Consider the following 23138-nt stretch of genomic DNA (forward strand, 5'->3'; position numbering starts at 1 on the left):
CCCACTGCGTGTCATTTACCCCCGATAAAAAAAGTACTCCCCGAAAGCTAGTACCACCCCCTAAAGTTAGTACTCATGTGGCTGCTAAGTTCGAAAGTTAGTACGTACTAACTTACGGGGAAATACGGTATTATTAAACCTTCTTCCAGACGCTATGCAAAGACGTGACTTTAGTAATGTCAGGGTCCACACTGCTCAGGGCCTTATTAGGGGCTTCTACCGGGGGGGGGGGGGGGGGGGGAGGAGGGGAGGTGTATCCTACTCAGCCTCCATTGTGTATCTTGGTGCCGACACGTGGACTGCGCTGCCTCCGTCTTGTCGCCAGGCCAGGTTGCCTGCCTTGTTTCGCGCTCTCACAAAGCCCCTTTTAGGGTTCCCAGTAAAAAGGTAACAATGCCTGTTGGGAAATCCCTAACAAAATCAGAAATTTAACCCTGTTATCGCACTTCTGGCTTCTTATTATCTTGTTACAGTCGTGGATAGTTGCTTCATAACTCGTTTCCATGTGATTTCTTCTATTTTAGAATCAGAAATAATAAAAATAAGAATGCAAAAGAAAAAGGCCCAAGGAACTCCAAGCTATGCTATAATTGTCCACTAACACCAGCAGTTCTCTCTCACACCTCACATTTGCAACAGCAAAACCACAGTGCAGGGTCGGCTGTGGACAGCCACATTGCCTTGTTTCAAGGGGAAAACAGAGTTGCCAGAATTCGAGGCAAAATGATACAGCAACAGTTAGTGCAGAATGACCACCCAGATAAAATATATAAAATAATAAGCAACTAGAACTTATAAAATCAGCAGTGCAGAAAGATACAGCAAGGAAACCACCGCATTCACAATCAGAGCAATTATATATATACAGAGGGTGGGTGGGCGGGCCCTTGATGAGCAAGACAAAAAGAAGGACAATCTTTTTGTGCAAGCGCTGTTTCACAGTGCTCGCTCAACAACGATTACGTCACTACAGTGACGTCAACCTGCACTGCGTGCCACAACAACAACAAAAATAATAATAATACAACAAGCTTGGCAAATATTCGAAGTTCGAGAGAACATTGCTTCTCGTTTCTTTCGAATTCTCAGCCAACGAGAAGCGTACACTTACTAAAAAATCAGCTCATGCGATAACATTGCACGACACTGACCGACGATACTGACATTCTAAAACTAAGTAAGTATTGTGCAATGTTTTCGCATGAGCTGATTGTTTAGTAACTGCTGGTGTTAGTGGACAATATAGCGTAACTTGTAGTTCCTTGGTCATTTTCTTTTGTATAAATTACTCCTTGGCTCTCCGTCCGAGTCCATTCTTGCACACCTGAGGAAAGAACAATAAACAATGCGTGGAGGGGGAGGGGGGGGGGGATTTGTAGCTACAAAACGTGAAAGAACTTATTTACTTACCTCCACATTTGTAGTTGTATCGAAGACCAATACATCCAGGACAAATTGAGGGTGCCATGTTACAATTTTCCTGGCAAGTTTGTTTTGTAAGACCTGAAGAACGTGCAGTTAGAATGATAGGCATACACAAAACTGAAAACACTACTAGCCTCATAATCAGACGTTATCGCAGAATTAGTGCTTGCAACCAAGTGCATCGGAGCGGTGTTTCGGAAATGGGAGAACCACGCGATTACATGCAGTGGAAAGTCACCGTAGCAAAGCGGCATGTATACCCACGTATTCGCACAACACCGCACCAGCATAATTGGGCTACACCAGTGTGCAGGCTTCAATCAACTGGTGAAGCGATTGGCGTTGCAAACAGCCAAGATGAACGCTCATGAGTGAGTGAGGCGCAACAGTACCCGTTGCTGGGTGCAGAGGTGGCTGATCGACATTGCAAACAGCCAACTACGGTGATACAGTTAACATTGGAAATGACCAAATCAATCGCTCATGCTTGAGCGGCAATAGTAACCCATGACCGGGTACAATGACTGCTGATTGGTGTTGCAAACAGCCGAACAATAGTATGCAAATTTAAGCAGAGATAGTAGCAGCAAAGCAACCAGTTGACAGTTGAAGGAAACTGTTCCCAGAAAACCAGCACACGGCACCCTGTTTTAGTCAACTTGTCAATCGCCCCAGCCAACACGGTTCAATCAAGCGAAAGGATAGTTAATACATGCAATAAGAATAAATACAAGCAAAGGGTTCTGGATAATAAACAATCAGGACAATATGGATCTGGCCGCCATTCTCGGGTTCTCTCTCTCTCTCTCTCTCTCTCTTTCTCTCTCGATCTCCTCGACCTTGCGCCTGGATCCGTCAATATGTACAGTCACTACACCCCCCCCCCCTCCCACCCGCCTGTGTGGATTCACAGGAAGTGTGAGTTACGAAGTCTGAAGAAAATGTTGAACGGCCTCTGCTGGGATGACGACTACACCATAGCTCAGTGGTTAGAGCATCGCTGGCTACAAGTGAAGGTCCCTGGTTCGAGTCCTGGTGGTGACAGTCAATTTTTTCTTCAGACTTTTCCCGTTTGTCTCTTTCCCTCAAACCAGTTTTAAATAATCACTACAATGTAGCAGAAACAAGTATCACGTGAGACCTATGTCACTGGTAGACTGCATGGTACAACCCAGCGCTAGGGCTAGGCATGCCAAGTATGTGGAGAGTGCGTACAGAAAGAACGCAGTGCAGGTAGGCCTAGTATGCTTCTAGCATATCAGCAGATTACTGAAAGCGCATCAATGACAGAGACAAAACATACATTACAACAAGAGTCATGCAACTATAAAATACACTGCTGCATGGTATTTTTTATAATTGTCCTGCAGACAGTCATGACATCTTATTACTTCCCATGCTGTTCATATTTGATCATATTAATCTATCATACTATTATATTTTTCATCATAGCCTAGGAGCTGTGGCATCATTTATGATCCACAGTAAGAAGGCAGCAATGCCTGTACCTATGGTGAAGTGAACTTAGGATAACATAACATAACTTAACTATCAGACATAGTTCAGTGGGATTACCACACACCCCAGCAAGTGTCCACCGCCATTGCAACTATCAGACATAGTTCAGTGGGACTACCACACACCCTAGCAAGTGTCCACCGCCAATGCACGAGACCTAAGTACCAGACTTAGTTATTCCCGTAGCTATGCAGAAGACGTTACTTCAGTAACGTCTGGCGCTAGCCAGGGTCCACACAGCTTTAATTTGGTATTTGTGTGTTTGTTTGTTTGTTTGTTTGTGTCCCACCTGGCACTATCCCGTATCTGTCCCATACCGTACCGTACCATCAAACACTGCTGGCCACATACAGCTGGCCGCAATATTCAAATAGGGCTTTCAAACGCAAGATCATAACGTGAAGCAACTTGGAAGAATGGGTATGAATGCGAAGTGTATGGGGGAATGCATGTCGGGCGATAGTGCGGGTTCGAATCCCAGGATATGCCCAAAAAAAATAGGAGAATTGAAAAATTTATAACATCCCTATGCTTTTTTGCCGTCATCAAGGCGGTAGACGGTGTCGTATTACCCTCGATCGTACCTGTCCCGTACCTATCCCGTACCGTACCGTACCATCAAAGACGGCTGGCCACAATGCATATTCAAATAGGGCTTTCAAATGCAAGATCATAACGTGAAGCAACTTGGAAGAATTAGTATGTATGCAAAGTGCATCGGGGGATGCATGCAGGGCGCGCGATAGTGCGGGTTCGAATCCAAGGTGGATAAAGTTAGGCATGCAGATGGATGAAATCCAACGCAGGTGCTCAGTAGGGTAAATTAGCAATGACAGTTTGTATCTGTATGTCAAGGCCTTACTACATCGACTGGAATGGCAGCACTGCTCAGTCTGGTTGTACTTGAGCAGCTGGGGCGAGACACCAGAATTCCTCCAAGCGGAAGCGATACAGCAGATCAGCAATGCAGTTAGACTGGTTAGCCATGTGACCAGCAGTGGCGGTGAAATTGAAGCGGGTGCACACAAAGAACAGCCTCCTAAGCAGAGTCATCACTGGCGGTGATTAGTATGTGGCGGAGCGAATGCAATCTACCACAGCATTGTTGTCACAGTGCATTGTGATACGAAGCTGGCACCATTCCTTGCCCCACATGCAGCAATCTGTGACCAAGGTGCAGAGCTCAGTCCACTCAATCCTGTGAATGAGTGGCTCAGACGACCATGTCCCTTGAAGCCAGCGGCCTATGTTGAATGCGCCCCAGCCCAGGGTGCCACTGGCATAGGTGAACTTCTTAAAGTCAGGAGATGGTGTGCTATATGGGACCAGGTAGAATGGCTCTCCGTTCCATTGTTCCAGGAGTTGTAGCCAACATTGGATATCTACCTGCCACCCGGTAGTCAAACTGATGTGGTAGTAAGGCTGCTGTGAACGACTGCAAATAGACCACAGGCACCGCATAAATGTCCGGCCGGTTACGATGAGTCTCGCAGCGAAGGAGAGTTTCCCCAGAAGAGATTCGAGCTTGTGTTGGAACATAGTGGGGTTCATGTTCACTGATGTCAACCATGGCGCTTGATGTCAACCAATTAGTCGTCAGAGAGTCGGGCTCCTACCTTCTCACAACCCAGGAAAATGCCCAGGAATGTCAGGATACGAGACGGGCCTTCCAACTTCGCAAGCCCAACCAGAACTCCGAGGTATGAGAATGCACGGAGGAGAATAGCCAGCTGCCAATTCACCACTGCCCAGCACCACGCTCACTCACGAGCAGTTGCCCAGGAAATGAAGCAAATTAGGAATGGAGAATTCATGGTGCATTATCCATCCGATGGTGGCTGCCACGGCATCAAATACCGCCTGCCTAGAGCAGAGCCCAAACAGCAGACATGGTCATAGTAGTACTTCTCCTGCCACAGGATACCCAAGAGGTGGGAATCCGTCGGCGGACAAGTATAATTATGCCAGACAGCACTCTTCACGTCAAGTTTAGAGAGATAGACAGGAGATGGGGAGGGCATAGTGTTGTCAATTTCTTCATCAATACTGATATACTGTAAAGAGAAAGGCTCAGCAGGGATCCCAACATTAACGCCTGAGCCGGCAGGGCTGGACAGATGGTGTATCAAGCGTAGTTTGCTATTCTTTTTTGGACCAATGCCAATGCCAGGGCAGTGCAAAAATGGGGGTGAATCAAACGGGCTGGCCTGCTTTGCAGGAAGTGGTGAACTGTGCAGAGACAAATTATGAGCGCTGAAATGTTGACGGGAAGATTGACCAGTACTGGTTAGGTATACGGTTGCAGGTAAAGCCAATGTGAAAGATGCAGCGAATGCCGTACATCACATGCAAAGCCAATGAGCTGTCGGGGTGGCTACGGAGCAGTAGTTCGAAGCGAGAAACAGAACAAGGTGTGTGGACAGCAGGATATGCGCTTGTGAAATCAGTAGAAAGTGAAGTCCAGAGAGAATTGTTTACAATAGCAGGTGCTGCAGCCAAGGCGGCAGAGTTACTGGCGCCTACCACACTTGGATCGGTTGTGGTCCTTGGACCCGCAGCGGTTGCAAACATGGGCGTACTTGCACGTGCCGAGACTGCAACACCCAGGGTTGCAGTTCCAGCAGACCGGTTAGCCATTGAACACCCTACAGGACCGATTGGCCATTGGACACACTACAGGACCTGTTGGCCATTGGGCACACTACAGGACCGGTTGGGCATTGGACACACTACGGACTCCATTGAAGGCTTGCTGGTGGCTACGTTGGGGACGAAAGGGACACTGGCCGCCCCGGGTGAATGAGGCGGCAGGACTCGCATGTGGGCCTTGATCGGCTAGTCGCTGATATTTGCCACAGGTTGATGTCGATGACATCGATGCGCTTGCCTGGCTGAGCAGCAACGGCGGAGCGAAACTGGGTGTTGGATGACAACTAAGCCTTCGGATGTTATTGCCTGTTGGCAGAACAGTGGTGGCTTGATACAAGAGCATTTCCTGCAGGCGGGGCAGCATCTGCTGCAGGAGGGGCGGGTTGGCAGAACGCACGACATTCATAAAGAGAGTCCATGCCTCTGGCCATGTCGGCAAGTCGTGGACGCGTCGATGAACAGGATGGGCAGCTCCACTTTTCACCCCCTCCAGAGACATGCTGGCACTGCAGAACTGCACCTCAAGCTGGCATGGAGCGGATTATGAGGTTACAATGGTATCGGGCAGCACCAGGGTGAAATCTACAAAGTTGCCCTTCAATATATTTTCTTGTTAAACCGGGGAACGGAGAGAGCGTTGGAAGTTTCCGCCGAAGGTTGAGCTCCAGATGCAGGGGCGCTGATGGTGGCCAGCATTGGAGCGATTGCCTCCGACAAGGCAACGATGACGGCGGAGTGTACTTCCTGGCACAAATCTTCATTTCTACTCCAGTCCATGACAAAGGAAGCCGGTGGGATACTGCAACACTGCAGATCCTGCTCTTGCTCCTCCTGCAAGGGTGCCGTGGCGTACGAGGCTTGCGGTTCCTGTGCCGCCGAGTTCGAAGAGTCCTTGATACTGAGCAGCAAACAGGCAAATAGCTCGGGCTTTGTTTCACTGGAACTCAGCCCACGGCCTTCCAGCTTGGCCCACAAGTCCGACACGTTCATACTACATGCTGGAGAGGCAGACAATATGTTTGTCGTGCAGTGAATGGCTGCCAGAAAAGTACTAGGAGTCCGAATAAATAGTTCTATTCTCAAAGCAAATAAATTACGGTGACTTCTCAGTGACACAAGCCAACGTCAGTGCAGCAGGAGTTACTCAAGGCAATTTTGAAGCGCATGCGCAGCAGTTGAGTGCATATGTAAAGCCAGCTCAGTTGAAGCATGCGGTAGAGAGCAGCGCCTTGGTGTTATCGCTAACTAAGGGTAGCCCAAAAGCTAACTCAACATCTTGACTGTTCATCTTTCGGCTTTGAACAGTCATTGGCCAGATGGAGCCACTTAACAAACTGAGATTATGGCTAAGGTGAGTAGATTGTGGTAGTCTGTATCATTGATGTCACACAGAACCAGCTCAAAGGTTCGGGTGAACCTGAGCGTGCGAATGGTTTGTATTTTGGGGTAAGTGAATTGCAAGAAGGTGTGGTGGTGCATATCTATGGTGCAGGCTATGTGCACGAATAATAATGGAAAGGGGTACGGTGGCTGCTAGGTGATGGTCGTTTGAGCTGGTGCAGCACCACAGAGTGGGTTCTTTGTGGAGTGGGTTCTGTGCTCAAAAAGGGGAGAGGCAAACAGAGGCGATCGGCGCACCGTTGGATGCTCTCCAACTGGTCGTTGACGGTTGCGGGGAGAGGCGGTAGGAGAGTGCAGGCATTCTCAAGAATAGGGCGAATGTAAGATAGATAAAAGGAGCAGAGAGCAGAAGTGTTTTAAAAGGAATTGCGTAGTCGCAGGAGAAAGAACACCCCCCTGGACGCTTCAGTGATGACATAGTCAACATGTGAGTTCCAGCATGGATTCTGCTGTATGATGAGGCGAAGGTGGCGATGCCTTGAGGCCACAGTGAGGTTGGTATCGTTGAGTGTGATTGAGGGTGGTCTGGGAGGTTGCCGGTTGGTGTGGTGAAAGTGGATGACGGCAGTCTTACCTTCATTGATCGGGAGATGCCAATCCTTCTGCCACTGTGCGGCGGTTATCACAGCTGACAGAAGAGGTGCTCTTCTGCGGCTAGAAACGGAGCTTTCCAATGATGAATCATTCGATATAGCGTGGCGTAAATACGCAAGCTCGAAGTTCGGGAAACAGGTGAATGTCAAATTGCAAGCATGTGACTGTGACAGATTTCATGCCAAAGTTGACGCGGTGTTTGATTACGGGGATTTCCCCAGTGCACAGCCCATGCGTGACATAGACCAGCATTAGTGCTTTTTGTGCACGCGCACATGTTGTCCAGGCGTCAGGGGCCCAGCCTCCCCGCCCATCCGACCCGCCACACACAACAACGAAACTGAACTGAGAGTTCTACATAATTTCTTGACAAGACGGAGACGGACAGACAAGAAGACCGGACACGACGAGGTAAACTGATAACTGAAGAAAAAGACTAACATTTATGGCAGCATACGAGCATGCGCGCAACAAAACACAACGTATGACAATGACGTAACCGTTACTTGGATCATGTACAAACTATACATGCAACCAAAACAAGTCAAAGCAGAACGCAAAACAAACCAAAATAAACGAAAGGACCACAACAAAAAGAGCCATGAAAAGTCTTTCTACCGATACACAACATACTCCCCACCAAAGACCTTTTCAGGGTTCTACGAGGACTGCGAACACTGTGCCCTACGAGTATACGCCGCAAGCGTACTAATCAAGCTAACTACAAGAGGCAACAAATAAACAAATAAACGATCGACACGCCAACAAAACTACAACGAAAGGCAACGTCCGACCAGGGACAAACAAATCAAACTCAAACAAATCGAATCAAACTAGTCAACAAATCACAGCAGGAGCACCTTCTAAACTCCGCGTCACACTCACATGGGGTTATTTGCTCACGATGCGTTTTCCTTCGCACCGTCCTTGTCGTAGGAACCAGCCACTCATCGCAGACGTTTATCCGACTTCGTCTACCCTCAGCGCATTCAGCTCCAACGACTTCCGTCGCACCAACCTCCGAGTCGTCGTCTTCACCAGCCACCTCGCGGGACGTCCCTGCCCTCAGCGCATTCAACTCCGACGGACCAGCCACTCCTCGCAGATGTTCATCCATTTCATCTGCCCTCAGCGCATTCAGCTCCGACGAGCCAGCCACTCCTCGCAGACGTTTCCTCGCTCAGCGCCTTCAGCTCAGACGACGTCGTTTCGGTGATTTGTTCACGATGCGTTTTCCTTCGCACCGGAGTTCCTTCCAGTTCCTCGTCTCCCTGACAATCCTGGCGTGGTCGCCAAATTTTGTGCACGCGCACATGTTGTCCAGGCGTCAGGGGCCCAGCCTCCCTGCCCATCCGACCCGCCACACACAACAACGAAACTGAACTGAGAGTTCTACATAATTTCTTGACAAGACGGAGACGGACAGACAAGAAGACCGGACACGACGAGGTAAACTGATAACTGAAGAAAAAGACTAACATTTATGGCAGCATACGAGCATGCGCGCAACAAAACACAACGTATGACAATGACGTAACCGTTACTTGGATCATGTACAAACTATACATGCAACCAAAACAAGTCAAAGCAGAACGCAAAACAAACCAAAATAAACGAAAGGACCACAACAAAAAGAGCCATGAAAAGTCTTTCTACCGATACACAACAGTGCTAGAACAGCCTGATTCTGCTCGTATCTGAATATTCGCTGTACGTTCAGTGTGAGATGCAGATAGAAAGAAAATTGTCTCTGAGTGTAGAATAGCATTACGAAGGAACGTTGGAGCAGCTTTCGAAGTGTTTGCAGGCCATTTTCCTGCACCAACCGAGCACTGAGCACTATAAATCGAAAGTGGAGATCCTCAGCTTTCCAGAGAGTGTATGATGATGCTACTCCGTTACTGGTGAGTGAAATGGTGATAATGTTAGTGCCCAGCGAGAACATTGCGTGTAGTGCCACCACGTGTGCCGGCCATGCACTAAGTGCTCTGGCACTGAAAAGGGTTAAAGAACTAGAAGCGAGGCGAACAGCGCAATCAAAATATTATAGTTTCACCTCAGAAATCGACCCTTTCTTTTACATTGACAACACAATTTGCATTGTTCATTCCCAATATTGCCTGTTGCTGTGTCTTTGCTTCCAGACTCATCTAGGCCCCTCATCATGATGTTTTGCACCCCATCGTTGGAAATTTTCTATTCTCGAACACTTACTCTGCATGTGGTTGATTAAACTGTTGTTAGGGGCCGTGAAGGTGCTGTACAAGGTCCTCGATAAATCCGTGGGGTACTTCAGTTGGCAAAAGCGCAAATCTTTGTTAAACCCATCCAGGTATCTGTGAGGGAGAAGATGCACAATGATATTATGTTTTGCAGTCATGAAACAGGCTTTAGAATCTTTACAACAAACACACCCGTCAAAAGAGAACACAAATTATAACAATGGTTGGAAGTCCATTGGTTGTCGATGTCAAGCAGTGGTCAAGCTCACTTCCGACGTCGTAACACCACCCTACAAAGATCAAAGGTACGGATGCAGCTCTTAACTGAGCAGTACTGGAACGTGAGTGGATAAGTCAACCAGCAGAGTGGTCAACGACTGAAATTCATGTTCACTGAATCCTTGTTTCCCTTGCACCAGGCCACAAGTTCCCAATTAATTAACTGGGGTTGCAGCACGCCTGGAAAAATTCTTTCCGCATCCAAGCAGGAACTGCACCCACGTTTCTAAACTATGATCTTATACCATCATCGTATGCCTGACTGCAAGTGTCCCAACGAAAAAAGAAGGACATTATTGTATAAAAACAGAAGTAAATTATCGTGTCCGTTCCCGAAGGGAACTCACGACGGCCGCTAGCACCCGGTAGACCTTAGCGGCAGATGCAGGGCCTAACGGTGGGCGTGAGTTGATAAGTCTCACATCCATTGGCACAAGTGCCGAGAAACCCCATTAGCCGCATCCATGTACCCTTTGTGCCTGGCCACAAGTTCCCAGTTGACTGTGGGTAGCAGCATGGTTGGAAAAACCGCTCCCAGGCAGGACTTGAACCAGGTACCTCTTGTATATCAACCATGGACTTTGACCAACCCACTGTGTCTGTCTGGTGATTGCGCACTATAAAAGAAGTTTGGCAAAAATGCATTTAACTTGCTGCTTCCGGAATGAAACTAAATGAAGATCATGAAGAGTTGGGACCATTATATGCAATGTATAATTGATGCAAGTGGAAACATGTTGTGACTAAATGTTTCATACCAAGCGAGACATATCACACTAACACTATCCCTTACAATAATTATACCGTGAGTAATGCACCAGACAGGCACAGTGGCCGGGTTAGTCAAGTCTTCAGACTTGGTTTAGTATTCGTTTCGCATGTACACTCTATCGGGTAAAGGTCCTGGAAGCTGTTTACATGCACAAACGCAAACCAGACCTATGCATTCAAAAATATTACAACATTCACCCTCCTTAGCACCACCAGGGCTGCCACTTGCTCCGATTTTTCGGAAATCATCCGATTTTTGATCGCCTGTTGGACAAACCGACTGATTTTGTTCCCAAAGAGGGACAACCGATTATTTTATTCTGAGCCCTTTTTAGTCCAGTTGGCCATTCGGCGCTTCCAGGTCGCGTTTGGCCAGTCATTGTACATGTACATGTACATGTAGCTGTAAAATGCACGCGTGCTTGCATGTGTGTGGACAGCTAACAATGTGTTCTGGGGCCCCAACAGCAAGCCTATTCCTTAAACAAATTCACCGGGGGATACCCCCGCAACCCCGTCAGATTTGTCTCCCTCCAAGTGTGGCAGCCCTGCACCACAGCTGTATTGTACGTGTCAGTGTTTGTTTTGTTTTCGTCAGGCGAAATAGCACGTCATAGTACATTTGAGACCAGCGGGAAGAAGATGACGACGTCCACTGATTTAGTATCTGTGCACACGAATACGCTGTGTGTGACTCTGTGTGTCAGCTATGACATCAAACCCTGTGCTTGCATGCCTAGCATGTAGGTCAGAACCATCCTGCAAAGTTTGAATGAGGTAGGTAGAACGATCGCGCCGCGAACCATACTTTATGAAATTCTCTTCATAGTACATCTTCCACCATTGCAATTTCGAATTTCTTGCTGAGAGAGGGGGGGGGGGGGGGGGGGGTGGTTTGCAACCTCGATATGGCTTGTTCCAGGCATGCTTTGGAGCCAAACCCTGTTAAAGTAGTGGCGGGGATCTGCCCTGCAACAGCTACAACAAAAAATGATTCGATCTGAGAAAGCGTGAGACCGCGAATCTCGGTTGTATATTATTGAGTATTTCAAGCCTTTTTAGACGATGGTGGAGATCATTTTTGGAGATGGATGTCGCGGAAAAGGACATGGTTTCCGACTTCTGGCGTCTTGGGAAGCCAGGGATCATTTGTCCAGTCAGGCCGGCAGCCTAGCCGTCGGTAAGCATGTGCTTGGATCTCGTTCTGCTCGATGTGGTAGGTCATGAACAATTTTGATATCACACAAATTGAACTCTGCATCATGCGTACGGTATTTTATATTCAGGAAATCGCAATGTCTCTCTCTGTGGCCGTCCTATGCCATTAGAACTCCAATCAGGCTCTTATGTTCTCTGTCTTCTTGATTGAATGTCCACTTCGTTTGAACATCGAACACAACAATCGAGGACGGCTTTGCAATGGAAAATACAGCTATACAGGAGCTGAAAAAGAAGACCGTGCTCAGGATGAGATTCGGGTACACGCGTACTCTCAGCCCCTTTACAGTACAATTTACAACTTCAAAGAGTGGCGAGAGTGATCATGGGGTGGTGGCGTCCCACGGAAGCGGAAAGGTGGTTCTTGACCAGGGAGTTGTACGACTCCTTGTTCTTGACCTACCCGCTACGCGAACCCGTCGATTTTTTTAAGAGTAGTGAACAGATAACAAAATGCATATAACACGATGCAGATAAGAACAGACTGTACTCTTGATTGCAATAATTAAGAAGAGATAACTTACAATTGCTTCAAGCTGCTTCCTACTTCAAACATTCCTTGAGGAAGGTCTTTTACTCCAATGTTTTTAATATCCCTGGGGCAAGAAAAAATGCAAAAAAAGGTGAAAAAGAATTGTGACCAGGAATGTTGTTCCATAACCCATAATTGGTGCACCAACAGCGACGACGGGATCTGCAATTTGAACCTAATAAACAAAACAATGAAAGCATACATGGAGTGCCTCCATTATGACTCAGCACTGAGACATCATTGGAATACTCCCTGGCCTCACAGAATTGCGACTCGAATGAAGCCGGCACAAAGCGCCACTTGCTGAGCAACAGGCCAACATGAAGAGATAGAAGAACTGTGCCACAACAACAAAATATACAATGAATGCAATAGAAGTGCACGATGGTCCAGAAAGTTCTCCTGTACCGGGCAGCTGGTGAGTGTGAGTTTGACATGTGCATCGATGTCTCCTAGTACAAGCAGAAAATCACGACATAGCAGTTTTGCACTCGGGGAATTTCACTCCATGTAGTTGGAAAATCAAGAATGGAAAAAGAGCTCTCCTTGGGGAGGTATTTCGGACACTCAGCTCAGCTGCCTATAGGAACTTTGGATGTGGCCGAGTACCTGTCAGCTCATGCTATAAGACCCTGGGCAGAGAAACTGACCCAGAAAGGATGAACCAAGGGACATATCAACTGTATGCAAAAATGACAATCTCATTGCTGTAAATATAATTTCACCATTTCAACAGTGCTGCGTATGTGGTATCATCAAGTCTATGTGATGATGAGTTATATTGAAATAGAATAATGCAACGAAGGACTGAGAGAGGACGACTGGTCAGGAAACTACCAAGGAAAGACTGAACAGCAACAAGAGACATGCACTGTCGATTATGAGCACGGAGTACATACATGCATGCATAGTATGAGTAGTGTGCTGTGAGGTTGTACGCACGTCCATGCAAGGAGATGCAGCAGCATATTAAGAAACATGAGAGTGCAAATATGTACGATGTACACGGGTACACCACTGCATATAATACCATTGTAGCAACACTTAGACATGTCAGATCAATCCAAAACTTTCAGACAGTGAACATTTTAAAAGTGTGTTTGCTCATTTTTGAACAAAAAACTGAAAATAGAATTTTTGGTCTGTGGTCATATTTTAGCGTGCTCTCGCTCAAATGTTCAAAATGCATCATTTTTCCAGGACCGGGCACATATCTGGGATTTAGAGCTATGAGCTGGAACTACACTGTCTGTATGCAAAGGCAAAATAACAAAGAGGGAGCTGCCAAGCCCAGGACCATACGTATGCTTCACTTTTTTAGTTTTTCATGCACATAGTGTGGTGTGGTATTCGAACTGATGTAATCGTCGTTGCAATACAAACAATAATAGAAAAGCTGACAGGATCGCTTTTCTAAACTACAGTAGACTCATACGCCCAAGAACGCGGTTTCAGAGGGCCAGCCTAGCAAAGTTCTTATTTTTCAGCGCCCCAGGCTACGTTCTTATTTCGCGTTCTTACGCGTCCAACATGACCCGTGACGCTCATGTGCATTTTGCGCTACATGTACCGGTTGTACACTTTACATGCATGTGTACTATGTAGCGCTGCACTGGCCGCTGGGTGATGTTTTCGCGAGGACCCGACAAGAGTTTGTGGTTGCGGTAGCATTTTCATTCTGATACAGAAATGTGCAATACCAAAATGTCGCGTTCTTAAAAATCTTGGAGTTTGTTCTTAAATCCAGGCTGGGGCGTTCTTAGATTTCCAGCCTGGACGTTCTTGGGCGCCACATTTTTGGGCGTACGAGTCTACTGTATCGAGTATGGGGTTTTCCCTTTCACAATGTTTTTTTTCAGATCGAATTGCACGGAAAATGAACTAGGTAAAAACAAAGCATAGCGATGACTCCTTTGCAGCTCTCTGTGTTCTGTGTGTGCGCGCGCGTGTATGTGTGTGTGTGTGTGCGCGCGTGTGTGTGTGTGTGTGTGTGTGTGTGTGTGTGTGTGTGTGTGTGTGTGTGTGTGTGTGTGTGTGTGTGTGTGTGTGTGTGTGTGTGTGTGTGTGTGTGTGTGTGTGTGTGTGTGTGTGTGTGTGTGTGTGTGTGTGTGTGTGTGCATACTGACCGACCACCAAGATCTCAATCCCTTGACAAGACATGCAGAAGCCCTGGATTTCTCTCAAAATCCCTCGATGGCACAAAACAAGGGGAAAGCACTTTCCCGCCAAAAATCGCTCAACTCTGCAGATCTGCATACAGCACAGTTCAACCCTGCAGTGCAGTTCGACCAGTCGGCGCCCGCCTGTCAGTTCAGATCTTGCAGGCAAGGCTGGTCAGATCTTGAAAGTGCCGTGCAGGCGTGCACAGTTCGAAGTGCGAGTGGGCACCGTACATATTTTTGAAAGAAAAAAAAACGGGACATTTGTGGCGAATCCACGGAGTTTTCAGGAAAATCCTGTATCAGACAAAACTGTGACTTTTCTGGGAGTTTGCTTGAAATCCCTGGACCCCGGGAGTAGTGTCGAAAACCGGGAGGGTTGGCCAGTATGTGTGTGTTCTATGGGCGTGTGTTTGTGTGTGTGTGTGTGTGTGTGCGCGCGTGTGTGTGTGTGTGTGTGTGTGTGTGTGCATGTGTGTTTAATTTAAAATATTATGTGTGTGTGTGTATGTGTGTGTCTGTGTGTCTGTGTGATTGTGAGTGAGTGTGTATGTCTGTGAGTATCTTCTGCACAGTGATGTGTGACACAGGAATGCGCCAGACCATTACTCTCAGCGTCATCCTGACAAACTCCCCGAGATTGCCCAGGATCGAGCAGCTCCAAGAGGTAGGCTTTCTCCAAAATCGGCAGGCCGAAAAATTCGCCGAAAACGAGACTTACTAAAAAATCGCTAAACCTTTCACCGATTTTGGAGGGTTTCTTTGAGAATCGCCGAAAATCTATCAAAAGTTGTTGCAAAGAGCGTATACTGTGACAATATGACAATGTGTGTAGTGTGACGATACAATGTGTGTGTAGACAAACATTACGATTATGTATTTGTTGTGGTGACATCTGTCATCAGTGTGTCATGGCTCTTACCTCATTGTAGCTTCATCCGTAGTCCGCTTCCATTGTCCTTGTTCTATATTCTATTCTATTTCTTCTAGTGCTAGTCGTTTCACTTCTCATCTTTCCTTGAAGTAGTATATTTGAATTGTAATTGTTTTCCTGCAACGATCGCTCGTCGATCGTTGTGTTATTTATTTGTGTCTTGACTTCATTATTTATTTTGCCAGCGCCTGCAAGGCTGCATGCGCATGCTAGATTCTGTGTTCACGCGTGACTTATGATGTCATCGCTATGCCTTTGCTTGCTGCGCGTAGTCTTGTTGTTTTCTTTGCTTCGTTCGAGTTGCTGTTGCTCGACTTCGTTTTCTGATCTATTTTCTGCATTCAATGGTGGCCGTGATGGCTGTCGCTGCAATAGCAGCTTCAGCCACGACGGGCCTCTATCGGTTGGTCTGCCGCCATGTTGGACGCCATGTTTTAGACGTGTCTTTTCCTGGCTGAAGTGCTCGTGATTTCGTGTTCTTGTGGTTCTTTTCTAGTTCTCTCTCCTTTTCCAACTTGCATTTTTCGTGATTCATACATTTCCACCAAGAGGCTGCCGTTTGCGCTGGTGTGTTGTGTTGGGTGAAGAGGGGTGATAGAGAGACTAGATAGCTCCAGTTCTCCCACAACTTTGTGGTGCCGAAACCCGGGAGAGAGCCGGGAAAGAGTCGGGAAAGTGTTTTCGGAGTACGAGTGTCGTAGTGATTTATTTATTTTGTGAGACGAGAGTTCTTACTGTGAGTTCCTACTGTGAGTTCCTACTGTGTGTTCGTGGAATACTCGAGTGAATCATGTCTACCAAGTATCTTGTCCAGCCGTTTTCTGGCAAGGATGGTGAAGACCTAGAGGAATTCTGGGCAAAGTTTTTAGTTTTGGCCACTGCCAAGGAATGGTCCGACGAAGATGCACGCATGCAACATCTACCCTTATATTTGCAGGGCGATGCATTTCGAGTGTTTTCTCGTATGGCAGAGAGTGACAAAAGCAAACAAGCAGAGGTCAAGAAAGTTTTAGTGAGTGCGTTCAGTGTGACGCCGTCCAGAGCGTATGATTTGTTCAAGCGCCGTTGTTTGCGTGTGGATGAAAGTGTCGACGCGTATGTGGCCGATTTGCAGCGTTATGCAGCGCTGTCGGGGCACAAACCGGGTGGTACCGCCAGCAAGGATCCGATCGTGATCGAGCAACTGATCGCTGGCCTACAGCCCGAATTTGGCCGCCAGCTGAGAATGTCACTGGCTGGCCAAGAGCTGACGATACCTGCGTGTCTAGAGCGTGTGCGTGCGCTCAGAGCCAGTGAGACCGATGCTCGGTACACGAGCAGGTTCAGCCAGAGCGTTTCTGCTAGTGCCAGTACCAGTAGTTACAGTGGAGGTGTACACCGACCAGCTCGCAGTACTGTTGTCTGCTATAACTGTAACCAGCCTGGGCATGTCCAGCGTAACTGCCCAGAGTTCAAGAAGAAGCAGAAGCCCCGTTTCAGTGGACCAGTAGTGTGCCACTTTTGTGATCAGCCTGGTCATGCAAAGCCAGCGTGCCCTGAGAGAAGGAAGTGGCGAGAAGCCAAGGCAGCAGAACGTGTGGCGGCTGCTGGTACGTCGCATAGTAGCAGTGACAAGTGCCTGTGTGCAGTGTCCACTGAAGCTGCCCCCTTGCCGAGGATCTATGTGGACGTGGAGTCGGCCAAGCCGGATGACTGGTGCCGTGGAGAGGCCATGCTGGACACCGGGTCGGCTCGCACGCTAGTGTCGTCTGGCTTTATACGTGCGGCTAAGATGTGCAGCCAAGTGTCGGCGGTAAAGCAGGAGAAGCTCCTCGCCCTGGATGGCGAAGCCCTGCCGATTTCGGGGTCAATTTCACTAACGATTCGTCGCCTGGATGGACCCGTGAATTTGCCGCCTACCCGTGTTGTTGCGTTTGTAGTTCCTGAGCTGTCGGTTATTAATGCTGACCTGTTGCTGGGATCTGACCTTGTCCGTGCCATCGGTGGCGTCAGGTTGCAGTACTCTGAGTCAGGTGATCTGCGGTCCGTGTTGTTTGGTCCGTCACCCGCCAGTCCTGAGCCTGTGTCGTCTGTCGTTAGTGATGCTCTGCAGTCGCCGGATCAGCACCCGTCTCGGCATGTTAGCGTGGTGCAAGACGGTGAGGACGTGACGCTATCTGTCGAGGATGGTCAGATAAAGTGGCTAGCAGATGAGCAGTGTTGGCAAGCAGCATGGAGGTGGAAGGACGACAAGCCACCTACCGGACGCATCGGCAGCGGCATTGGGGAGTACCCCCGGAAACTTAGCGATGATCAGGAGAAGCTGTTCCAGCAAGAAGTGGACTCCTGGATCGGTAACGGATGGCTCATCGAGCATGATGAAGAGGTACACGGAGCTCCTGCTGCAATTCTGCCATGGCTTGCAGTCAGCCAGGAGCACAAGCCTACTACACCTGTTAGGCCTTGCCTCGACTACCGTGCGCTGAACCGTGCCCTCGTGTCTCAGCCCGGTATGGATGCCTCTGTGTGTGGCGAGAAGTTGCGTGAGTGGCGTACGCACGATGCCAACGAGTATGAGATGTTGGATATTCGAAAGGCCTATCTGCAAGTCCGTATGTCACCTGAGTTGCTACGGTATCAGTGCGTGAAATGGAGGGGAAAGCTGTACGTGATGACCCGCATGGCTTTCGGGTTGAGCGTTGCACCGAAGTTCATGGACGTGATAGTCAAGTGGTGCACGCGAGATCATGATGGTGTTGACAATTACGTTGACGATCTGTACGTCCCGAAACCGCAGACAAAGGCTGTTGCGGATACCCTCGAGCGCTATGGCCTGCGCACGAAGCCAGCTGAGCCCGCCAATTCCGCCCGAGTACTTGGACTTCAGCTGTTCACTGGCCAAGATGGTCAAACCCGTTGGAAGCGTCGAGACGGAGTGAGTCTCGAGTGTGGCAAGCTGACCAAGCGTGGTGTATTCTCGTGGTGCGGCCGACTGGTATCGCACTATCCCGTGTGCTCGTGGCTGCGACCTGCCTGCAGCTTTCTGAAGCGCCTAGCATGTCGTGATGGTGGTGGTTGGGATGATGACGTCCCCAATGATGTGGTAACCTGTTGTGCCGAACTAGCAAGTCGCGTCCAAGATGAGGATCCGGCCACAGGCGTGTGGAATGCGTCAGTAAACGAGCAGCAGCTCACCGTGTGGTGCGATGCGTCTGATGTCGCATATGGCATTGTTGCCGAAGTTGGTGGTGAAGTCATGGAGGACAAGTCTTGGCTTCGCGATGCCGACGAGAAGAAGCATATCAACATCGCAGAATTGGAAGCAGTAATCCGTGGGTTGTCGACGGCAGTCGAATGGAACGCCAGCAACATCCGTCTTGTCACTGATTCCAAGACCGTGTACGGCTGGGTGAAGTCGTGCCTGAACAATGAGCGGCGTGTCAAGGTGTCCGGTCTGAACGAAGTGTTGGTTCGCCGACGACTAAACATCATCGACGACATTGTCGCGACCGCGAAGCTGTCCGTCACCATTGAGTGGGTACCGTCCCAGCAGAACAAGGCTGACAAGCTGACGCGTGTCCCAGATTTGTTCATCCGCTGCTGGAAGAAATCAGCCAAGCCAGATGTAGTTGCTGCCGTCTCTGCACCCCCGAAGATTGTGAGTGCTATTGTGTTACAGGACATTCTTGATGCGCAGAAGTCTGATCCTGTTGTTGTTAGTGTGATTGAGTCTGTGCGTCATGGTCGTGAGATTTCCGACCCGGTATTTAAGAAATTGAAGTCTCAGTTGTCTGTATCTGATGATGGTTACTTGTATCGTAGTGTGAAGGTACCGCCGAATGATGTGCGTGTTGTACCAGTTGTGTCTCAGTCATTGCAGCAGCGAGTGGTGTGTCGTGCCCATGCTGTGAGCGGTCATTCCAGTTGGGAGACCACATGGAAGCTGTTGCGTGCGAGTTGTTATTTTGCAAATATGGCTGTTGTTTGTCAGTCGTTGATTCAGTCGTGTGATGTGTGTGCTGCTGCTAATTCGAAGCGTGGGCCTGTTGCTGAGCCAACACGTCCGGTTATTCCATCTGGTCCATGGAATGTAGTACAGCTCGATACCCTGGAGTTGGGTCCGAATAGAAGCCACCGGTATCATTGTGTTCTTGTCTGTACCGATATGTTTACTAAGTGGGTCGAGGTGGTCCCATTGGTTCGCCATGATGGTCCGTCTGTAGCAGCTGCGTTTGTGGATGTATGTTCCCGCTGGGGTGCCCCAGCAGTTGTACGTTGTGACAATGGAACAGAATTTGTCAATCAGGTAGTTTCCTCTTTGTATGATGCATTTGGTGTAGAGGTGCGACATGGCGCAGTGCGTCATCCGCAGAGTCAAGGTGGTGTAGAGCGTTTTAACCGGACTTTGCTGACTTTAATTCGCAAGATTGTGCAGGAATCCGACGATTGGGTGTCTGCTTTAAATGTATTATTGTACTATTATCGTATTCGTCCCCACTCTGCGCTTGGTGTTTCCCCAAGTGAAGCCATGTGTGGCTGGGTCCCTCATGGCTTGATTGTGGACGATGAGCGTTGTGACATGTCCCCCAGTGCATGGGTGGATAGCTTGTGTAGTAAAGCGGCTGTTGTGCGAGACTACGTAGAAAGTGAGTTGTCCTCTGCTGATTTTGTTCAGCCTGTTGGGTGTGTGAACCCCTACAGTGTTGGTTCCACGGTGATGTTGCGGCAGGGAGATCGCCGCCAGAAGCGAACAGCGCCGTACGAGTCTGGATGGACAGTTGATAGTGTGGTGTCTCCGTCAACTGTTGTAATTGTTCGTGACACTAATGGTCGACATTCTGTGAAGACTGTCAATATTGATCTAATTAAGCCGTCAAGTGTGAGTGTGCCTGAGTATGATGATGCATGTGCTTCAAGTAGTAGTGATTCTGATTCTGATGTACCAGCCCAACCACTTCAAGTTGGTGGTCATCGTCTTCGCAACCGTGCTGGTCTCGTTCCTCCTGTTCGTTACCGTAGTTAACTGTTGACGTGATGTCACCAGGGGGAGGTGTGACAATATGACAATGTGTGTAGTGTGACGATACAATGTGTGTGTAGACAAACATTACGATTATGTATTTGTTGTGGTGACATCTGTCATCAGTGTGTCATGGCTCTTACCTCATTGTAGCTTCATCCGTAGTCCGCTTCCATTGTCCTTGTTCTATATTCTATTCTATTTCTTCTAGTGCTAGTCGTTTCACTTCTCATCTTTCCTTGAAGTAGTATATTTGAATTGTAATTGTTTTCCTGCAACGATCGCTCGTCGATCGTTGTGTTATTTATTTGTGTCTTGACTTCATTATTTATTTTGCCAGCGCCTGCAAGGCTGCATGCGCATGCTAGATTCTGTGTTCACGCGTGACTTATGATGTCATCGCTATGCCTTTGCTTGCTGCGCGTAGTCTTGTTGTTTTCTTTGCTTCGTTCGAGTTGCTGTTGCTCGACTTCGTTTTCTGATCTATTTTCTGCATTCAATGGTGGCCGTGATGGCTGTCGCTGCAATAGCAGCTTCAGCCACGACGGGCCTCTATCGGTTGGTCTGCCGCCATGTTGGACGCCATGTTTTAGACGTGTCTTTTCCTGGCTGAAGTGCTCGTGATTTCGTGTTCTTGTGGTTCTTTTCTAGTTCTCTCTCCTTTTCCAACTTGCATTTTTCGTGATTCATACATTTCCACCAAGAGGCTGCCGTTTGCGCTGGTGTGTTGTGTTGGGTGAAGAGGGGTGATAGAGAGACTAGATAGCTCCAGTTCTCCCACAATACGAACGAAACGCGTTGCTGGAAACATGACCGCTCGAGCTCTCTACTTCAGTGCTTGCAGTGTGTTGAGGTCGAGTAACTTGTGTCCTTTGACCACCTCCCAAACAAACAATAGCCATTACGACATGAGTGAGATCGTTACTAGGCTAGTAAAATCCCCAAATCGGTCGGCCAAAATTTTTGCCCAAAAGAGACTTATCGAAAAATTGCTAAGCTTTTCCCCGATCTTGGAGGTTCCTTTGAGAATCGCCAAAAATCTACTACATCTTCCAAAATCTCACCAATTGTGAAGCCAGTATACCAACAATTCTTTTACCCAATTTTCCAATTATACATTAAAACCTGTAACTAAAGACCACGGTGACTAGCGACCAGCCTAGTACTACGGACCACTTCGCCAGGCACGGACGGTCTCACATTTAAAATGCACTTTGACTATCGACTACCCGCTGAATGCGACCGCCTTTTTATTTCCCAAAGACGATTTTGGACCACCAAGTAGCGACCACGATGTACGAAAGCAAATGTTGCTCGAAGCTCCTTCTTGAAATTTTGCTGATTTTCCATGGTTCTGAAAGGAATATTTCGATAAAAAAAGCTGAACAAACAAACACAGGTCATTTTGACTGTGGAGGCGGTGTGGACTGCACTACACCCATCAAATTCTCAAGAGCTGTCAAGAATAAGCATAATAGGAAACGTCTTGGAGAGTGCATCGAAAGCGCTCTCTGATCAATGATACTACTCGGAGGAGAAATGAAGACTGAGCAGCTCTGTCACCCCAGTCATACAGACGAATCGACCATGGCATCGAGGAATCCAGAAACAAAGCAGCACCGGACAGTCCTGATGCTGAAGGATCGTGTTCAAGAAAACTCTCTCTGTCTCTCTGTCTCTCTCTCTCTCTCTCTCTCTCTCTCTCTCTCTCTGCTATTGGCACGCCTGGAGCATCTCAGACAACGCCACCACTCCCCTTATTCATGGCTCACACATGACGGGTTTACGTGGCTCTAGTAAAAAAATAATAAAATAAAAAACGAGAAATCACAACAAGGACAAACTGCACGGTTAATCGCATGAACAAATTTGAAGCCCAGCGCAAAACAAAAATTCTACAGGGAACGTTTTACTCCTGGCTTCAGAAGTAGCAGCTGAATTTTGATGTCTGCAAATAATTAATCTTCTCTCGCTCTCTGTGTCTCTCTTCACCTCTTCCTCTTTTTTGTTTTGTTTGTTTATTTAGAGTCGAAGAACAAACAGGCAAATTTGCCTAATTACATGATATCGACTAAAAAGGAGAATAAATTATAAAAGGCCAATGAAGGTAATGACACTGAGTAGAGTGGGTAGTAAAGTATTACTTTGTAAAAAGCCAGTTAGGCCAGTAAAGGAAATAATAATACAGCGGGCAGTGGCATTACTGAAAAGCAGCATGTGCTGGGAGGGATCGTATGAATCGGTGGTACTGTGGGATTTTCCTGATGTCGGGCTGGAGCCTGTTCCACAGTGATACATATTGGAATGAGGCAGAATGTGTGCCAGCGGATGTCTTTAGTGACTGGAAATTTAAGTGCTCGATTTCCCTGACTACGTGTAGCACGGCCGGCATTAAGAGGACTGAACATATCGGTAAGCAATGTGCTGCATTTACCCT

At 47.9% G+C, this 23138-nt stretch overlaps 1 protein-coding gene and 1 long non-coding RNA gene across 2 annotated transcripts; one reads left to right on the plus strand and one right to left on the minus strand.

Moving 5' to 3' along the window:
* Nucleotides 1-1416: 1416 nt before the first annotated feature.
* On the minus strand, nt 1417-12674 carry LOC135821323 (uncharacterized). The gene is made up of 3 exons (XR_010554331.1): nt 12602-12674; nt 9802-9923; nt 1417-1503 (listed from the first exon to the last, which is right to left on the minus strand). It is a non-coding gene; the product is annotated as an uncharacterized LOC135821323 (long non-coding RNA).
* A 3818-nt stretch (nt 12675-16492) lies between these two features.
* On the plus strand, nt 16493-20704 carry LOC135821857 (uncharacterized). The gene is made up of 3 exons (XM_065334856.1): nt 16493-19588; nt 19859-19921; nt 20411-20704. Exons 1-3 carry the CDS (start codon nt 16493-16495, stop codon nt 20702-20704), a joined length of 3453 nt encoding a protein of 1150 aa, XP_065190928.1.
* The last annotated feature ends 2434 nt before the right edge of the window (nt 20705-23138 follow it).

The sequence above is a fragment of the Sycon ciliatum genome, chromosome 7 (genome assembly GCF_964019385.1).
Source record: "Sycon ciliatum chromosome 7, ocSycCili1.1, whole genome shotgun sequence".
Lineage (NCBI taxonomy): Eukaryota > Metazoa > Porifera > Calcarea > Leucosolenida > Sycettidae > Sycon > Sycon ciliatum.